Source organism: Asparagus officinalis, chromosome 8 (genome assembly GCF_001876935.1).
Source record: "Asparagus officinalis chromosome 8, Aspof.V1, whole genome shotgun sequence".
In the NCBI taxonomy this organism is placed as follows: Eukaryota; Viridiplantae; Streptophyta; class Magnoliopsida; order Asparagales; family Asparagaceae; genus Asparagus; species Asparagus officinalis.
The window spans coordinates 98,468,182-98,475,671 of NC_033801.1; the positions used below are offsets into that span (position 1 = coordinate 98,468,182).

At 37.2% G+C, this 7,490-nt stretch overlaps 1 protein-coding gene across 1 annotated transcript; it reads right to left on the reverse strand.

The window, feature by feature from the left end:
- LOC109821586 lies at window positions 6,382-6,904 on the reverse strand. Its single transcript, XM_020387761.1, has 2 exons — window positions 6,803-6,904; window positions 6,382-6,650 (listed from the first exon to the last, which is right to left on the reverse strand). The coding sequence occupies exons 1-2, from the start codon at window positions 6,902-6,904 to the stop codon at window positions 6,384-6,386; spliced, it is 369 nt and encodes a 122-aa protein (XP_020243350.1). The 3' UTR covers window positions 6,382-6,383.

Sequence of the window (7,490 nt, forward strand, 5' to 3'; positions counted from 1 at the left end):
TTTTATTTCTTCTTCAGTTACAAGAACTCTTGACTTCACTCTTAATTCACCTAATATTATCCAAGTCTCTACTTTTATTTTCTCTCATTTAAGCTTATATCTATCTTTTTCTCCCTACTTAGATTCTAACTTTTTATAGAAATTTTCATAAGTCTTATATTTAGTCTCACTAACTGCTCTTTTTGCTTTTTTTCCTAGCTAGCTTATATTTCTCAAAGTTTTCCTAGCTAACTTATATTTCTCAAAGTTTTCCTTGCTTCTATACTTTTGTCAAATTTTATATAATATTTTATTCTCCCTAATCTTCTTTTGCACTTCTTCATTCCAACACCAACTATCCTTATCATTTAACTGACAACCCTTATATTCTCCTAGAATATCCGTACCCACCTTTTTAACACAAGAGGACATACTATTCCATATATTATTGGTCTCATTATCTATATTCTATATATCTTCTTTCATCATCTTATCTTTAAAAAGCATTAAGTTCTCTCCTTTTAATTTCTACTATTTAGTTCTTAATCTTTTGTTCATATTAGTTTTCCTACTCCACTTCTTAATAGAAAAGTCTAATACCATCAGTCTATATTCTGTAGTTAAAATCTCTTAAGGTGTACTTTTACAATCTTTACATTTTAACTATCCACTCTTTTAGTAAGAAAAAAATTCTATTTGACTACTATTGGATCCGCTTTTAAAGGTTATTAAGTGTTCATCACTTTTTCTAAACTGTGTATTCGCTATTGAAATTGATTCTCTCATATCTTTCTTAATTTCATACCCAAAATCTCCATGTATCCTCTCATATCGGTTATTATGCTTGTCAACATGCCCATTAAGGTCTCCCTCTATAAATAATTTCTATCATGATGGAATTCTTTGAATCAATACATCTAAGTTATCCCAAAAATTCCTTTTAGCATTCCTGAGTAACCCTACCTGTGGAGCGTAAGCACTAATAATATTAATAATCTCTACTCCCAAAATAATTTTTATTAGTATAATTCTATCTCCTACTCTTTTTACATCTACAAAACTATCTTTTATTATGTTATCTACAAGTACTCCCACTCCATTTCTATTCTTTTCTTTTCCCACGTACCAAAGTTTATATCCCATCTTTTTAATTTCTCTAGATTTTTTACCTGTCCACCTCTTGTAAACAAATTATACTTATCTTTCTTCTAAGAATGATATATACTAATTCCATTATCTTTCTGATAAGTGTACCTATATTCTAAATAGCTAACCTATTTTTATTCTTTGTAAAAGTCTCCTATCATGTCTGTTGTGCGCAGCAGAATCGAAGAAACACAAACAAACTGAGATAGAATCACAACCAATAGGTAAAATAAGAACCTAACAATGCAAAACATTTTATGTGGTTCGGTAATGTGCCTACGTCCACATGGCAAGGAGGGGATGGATTTTACTATTAGAGAGAGGGTACAAATAGAGATTATAAATTCACTCAAAACTCACAAATTAATCTCTTAAACAAACCTTTCAAATCTCTCACCAAATCTCCCAATCACACAGCTCAAAAGTCTCTCTATTGTGGTTTTTTAGAGATACAAACCCTAAACAAATCATGTTTGTATTTATATTAAACACCAATCCCAAACAGATCAGGAAACCAAGCCAATGCCCATACTCGAGTCAGCGTCGACCGCCAACAAGTGCGCGGTCGACCGACCAGAAGGCAGGAAACTCAGCCTGACAATTACACGATTTGCGGTCTACCGAGCCTAGTCTCGTGGTCGACCGACCAGAGATTAAAAAATGCACTCTGTAGTGTGCACGTTTCCGGTCGACCGGGCTAAGCCCCGTGGTCGACCGGACAACACCCAAGTGCATGTTTGCTCCGTTTTTCCTAAACTTCATCGTCGTCATCGTCGTTTCTACAATTATCCACCTCAATGAAGTTTCCTCAAAACTGAGCCGACATCGATACCAACCAAACATTCTACTTGTTCCGTCCAGTACGAAGTGAAATCAATCCACGACAACAGACTCGATCCATAATAAGTTGGGAACCAAATGAGAATATGAACAATCTCCAACATGTCAGTATCAACTCATCAAACTGGCTGCATCAATAATGACTGCCTACGTATCCTCTTGTCCAAGGAATCAAGCGTCACGTAGTTCACCCAAATGGCCTCTAAGAGGCTCCTAACACCGAAGAATGTTCAATATAACTCCAAACAATAACCAAATTTCACCCCAGTGATAACTTTGGTCAACATATCTATCAGATTATCCTTTGTGTGGATCTTCTCCAATATAACATCTTCATTATCCAAGATGTCTCGAACAAAGTGGAATCTAACATCAATGTGCTTTGTACGTGCATGATATACTTGGTTCTTCGCCAAATAGATAGCTGACATTCTATCACAATTCACCCTGATAGTATCCTGTGTAATCCCCAAGTCTTCTAATAATCCCTGCAATCACAAAGCCTCTTTCACAGCTTCAGTCAACGCCATATACTCAGTCTCTGTAGTAGAGAGAGCCACTGTAGAGTGAAGTGTACACCTCCAACACACCGGTGCTCTTGTGTAAGGACCATGAACTTTTGATACTAGTTAAAATATTTTTTTTGGTATTTTAAAATATTTAATTATTATTTTTAAAAGAGTATTTGTATTTTTCTTGATTTTCTAGAATTTTCTATGATTTAAAAACTAAGTTTTATATTTATTTAAATAATTTTGATAAGGGAAAATTGCTTGGGGGAACCTAATTAAATTAGGCCATGCATCCCCACCCCAAGCCCAAAGACCATCACCAAAAAGCCCTAAACTTGAGAGATATGTGCTACCAACCCCCAAACCCACTGCCCAAAAAAATCTCTTCCCAATTTACCCTTCTTCTTCCCAATTTAAAAGCTGCTCAAGCCAATATTAACGCTCCTCCGCCTCCACCGCCTCCACCGCCGCCATTTCTCAACCTCTCTCCCCCTCCGACCACTCTGCCGTCCTCGCCTCCAAGCAAAAACCCCTCGCCGCCCTCGCCCTCCTCATACAAATCCCCCGCGATCCCTCCCCCTCCTCAATCAAACGTCGAGCATGGATGAAGATGAAGAGCTATGCGAGAAACCATGGCGCCGACACCGTCGTCCACCACGCCGGCCAGGCCGTCGCCGGCGGCGCCAACATTTTCCAAGATCGCATGGTATTTTTGCCCTAATTTGCACTTTAATGCCCAAAGTTTGACCATTAAGTGAGAAAAGAGAAATTTTTGGGGGGCATTGAAGTGCAATAAGCTGAAAAAGATAAAATTTTCGCAAAAGAACTATAATTTTTTTTTGAATGGTTTGTAGGGAATGAAGAACTATAGGAGCTTTAAGCAGACAGTGAGAATGCTGGAAGAAGCTGCGATGACTTGTAGAGGGCATGAGAGAGTTCAGCTGCTGAGGAGATGGCTGGTTGCTTTGAAAGGAATTGAGAAGGCTTCTGATGAGAAGAGTCCAGAGCAGGCTCAATCTTCTGATGAGCCCAACTCCCCTAATTCTACAAATTCATCGGAATTATATGGTGTTGATGATAGCAGGACAGAGGATTTGTACTGCAGATAGCTATGTTGTTAGATTAATTTTTTGGTTCTTTGAAGAAAATTAGATTGTAGGTTTGGAGAGTTATACTCCATTTGATGGGTTGAAATCATTTGGGGGATGATTTTGATATAATAACAGCTCAATTCTGTGTGACTTTTGGTGCCCATATGTGATATTTTAGTATGATGTGTGACTTATGCTGCATTTAGTCACATTTTGGTATTTTGTGTGACTTTTGTGGTTGTTACGTGACATTTTAGTATTCTGTGTGACTCTTGGGGCCCATATGTGACATTTCAGTATTCTGTGTGACTTTTGGGGCTGTTATGTGATATTTTTACATTCTCTGTGTTATATTCTTGTTACTAGTTACATATCCTGCTATTAAGTGTTATGTTATATTTCTACAGGTATGATTATGGCATACATGCGTATTTTTTCATCAAGGCGATCCTCGAGGGAAGGGAGATAATGAACGTTGAAGCCTTGCACATGGAGTCGCATATGCTACGAGTAGGACTTGCTGCTCAACTCATATGTGAAGGGCGTGAATGGAAAAAAAACTACGGTTGAAATTAGACAGTGATGATCCAGAATATTTTTTGTACTTTGGGGGTAGTGATGTACCTATGATTGAGTGGAAGTATTAGACTTTACATGTAACTGTAGCATTTGTTTAAACGCTATGATGTAAAGGATAACTAGTTTACTAGTTGTGTGTGACATTTGTTGAATTGTTGTGTGAGCTATATGTGAAGATCTATGACCATTAGTATGATGTGTAACGGTTGGGGCTTTTATGTGACGTTTTAGTATGGTGTGTGACTTTTGCTTCTTGTATGTGATATTTTGGTATTATGTGTGACTTTTGAGGCTGTTATGTGATGTTTTAGTATGCTGTGTGACTTTTGCTCCTTGTATGTGACATTTTGGTGTTCTGTGTGACTTTTGAGGCTGTTATGTGATGTTTTAGTATGCTGTGTGACTTTTGCTCCTTGTATGTGACATTTTGGTGTTTTGTGTGACTTTTGAGGCTATTATGTGATGTTTTAGTATGTTGTGTGACTTTTGCTCCTTGTATGTAACATTTTGGTGTTCTATGTGACTTTTGAGGCTGTTATGTGATGTTTTAGTATGATGTGTGACTTTTGCTCCTTGTATGTGACATTTTGGTGTTTTGTGTGACTTTTGAGGTTGTTATGTGATGTTTTAGTATGTTGTGTGACTTTTGCTCCTTGTATGTGACATTTTGGTGTTCTGTGTGACTTTTGAGGCTGTTATGTGATGTTTTAATATGATTAACGTTTCCCAGCAGAATTCAAACTCTTTTGTGACGGTTGTCTGTTACATGTTACATTTTCCCTTTTGTTGTGATATTTGCTACTTAAATGTGACATATTACATGTTCTTGTGACTTGTTAGTATTAACAGTGATACCTGTAAGAACTTTACTTTTAGATTCCATTTAATATGCTAATGAAAAAAGATCACCAAGAAATTACAAATGCACATTTTATCATTTACAAACAGCTAGTAAACATCCAACATCCAACAAATGAAATAGTTATGTATTTGTCTAATACTTCCACTCAATCAATGGTACATACCAAAATGTCACATAATCGGAGCAAAAGTCACACATCATACGAAAACATCACATAACAGCCTCAAAAGTCACACAAAACACCAAAATGTCACATACAAGGAGCAAAAGACACACATCATACTAAAAAGTCACATAGAATACTAAAACATCACATAACAGCCTCAAAAGTCACACAGAACACCAAAATGTCACATACAAGGAGCAAAAATCACACAACATACTAAAACATCATATAACAGCCTCAAAAGTCACACAGAATACCAAAATATCACATACAAGAAGAAAAAGTCACACACCATACTAAAACGTCACATAAAAGCCCCAAACGTTACACATCATACTAATGGTCATATATCTTCACATATAGCTCACACAACAATCCAACAAATGTCACACACAACTAGTAAACTAGTTATCCTTTACATCATAGCGTTTAAACAAATGTTACAGTTACATGTAGAGTCTAATACTTCCACTCAATCATAGGTACATCACTACCCCCAAAGTACAAAAAATATTCTGGATCATCACTGTCTAATTTCAACCGTAGTTTTTTCCCATTCACGCCCTTCACATATGAGTTGAGCAGCAAGTCCTACTCGTAGCATATGCGACTCCATGTGCAAGGATTCAACGTTCATTATCTCCCTTCCCTCGAGGATCGTCTTGATGAAAAAATACGCATGTATGTCATAATCATACCTGTAGAAATATAACATAACACTTAATAGCAGGATATATAACTAGTAACAAGAATATAACACAGAGAATGTAAAAATATCACATAACAGCCCCAAAAGTCACACAGAAGTAACAAGAATATAACACAGAGAATGTAAAAATATCACATAACAGCCCCAAAAGTCACACAGAATACTAAAATGTCACATATGGGCCCGAGAATGTAAAAATATCACATAACAGCCCCAAAAGTCACACAGAATACTAAAATGTCACATATGGGCCCCGAGAGTCACACAGAATACTAAAATGTCACGTAACAACCACAAAAGTCACACAAAATACAAAAATGTGACTAAATGCAGGATAAGTCACACATTATACTAAAATATCACATATGGGCACCAAAAGTCACACATAATTGAGCTGTTATTATATCAAAATCATCCCCCAAATGATTTCAACCCATCAAATGGAGTATAACTCTCCAAACCTACAACCTAATTTTCTTCAAAGAACCAACAAATTAATCTAACAACATAGCAATCTGCAGTACAAATCCTCTGTCCTGCTATCATCAACACCATATAATTCCGATGAATTAGTAGAATTAGGGGAGTTGGGCTCATCAGAAGACTGAGCCTGCTCTGGACTCTTCTCATCAGAAGCCTTCTCAATTCCTTTCAAAGCAACCAGCCATCTCCTCAGCAGCTGAACTCTCTCATGCCCTCTACAAGTCATCGCAGCTTCTTCCAGCCTTCTCACTGTCTGCTTAAAGCTCCTATAGTTCTTCATTCCCTACAAACCATTCAAAAAAAATAAAATTACAGTTCTTTTACGAAAATTTTATCTTTTTTAGCTTATTGCACTTCAATGCCCCCCAAAAATTTCTCTTTTCTCACTTAATGGTCAAACTTTGGGCATTAAAGTGCAAATTAGGGAAAAAATACCATGCGATCTTGGAAAATGTTGGCGCCGCCGGCGACGGCCTGGCCGGCATGGTGGACGATGGTGTCGGCGCCATGGTTTCTCGCATAGCTCTTCATCTTCATCCATGCTCGACGTTTGATTGAGGAGGGGGAGGGATCGCGGGGGATTTGTATGAGGAGGGCGAGGGCGGCGAGGGGTTTTTGCTTGGAGGTGAGGACGGCAGAGGGGTCGGAGGGGGAGAGGATCGGGGAGGGAGAGGTTGAGAAATGGCGCCGGTGGAGGCAGTGGAGGTGGAGGAGCGTTAACATTAGCTTGAGCAGCTTTAAATTAGGAAGAAGAAGGATAAATTGGGAAGAGATTTTCTTGGGCAGTGGGTTTGGGGGTTGGTAGCACATATCTCTCAAGTTTAGGGCTTTTTGGTTATGGTCTTTGGGCTTGGGGTGGGGATGCATGGCCTAATTTAATTAGGTTCCCCCAAGCAATTTTCCCTTTTGATAATTATAAATTTATTTAGTGTAGTAAAAATTTATGGAATTTATCTGTTGTGTTATCGGTACTGTTATATATTATTTTGGATAATACGTTGTATTATTATTAATGTTACATATTATTTTGTATAATACGTTGTATTAATATTATATATTATTTTGTATAATTTGTTGTATTAATTCTACTGTTGCATATTACCTGTCGTATTAGTATAACTAG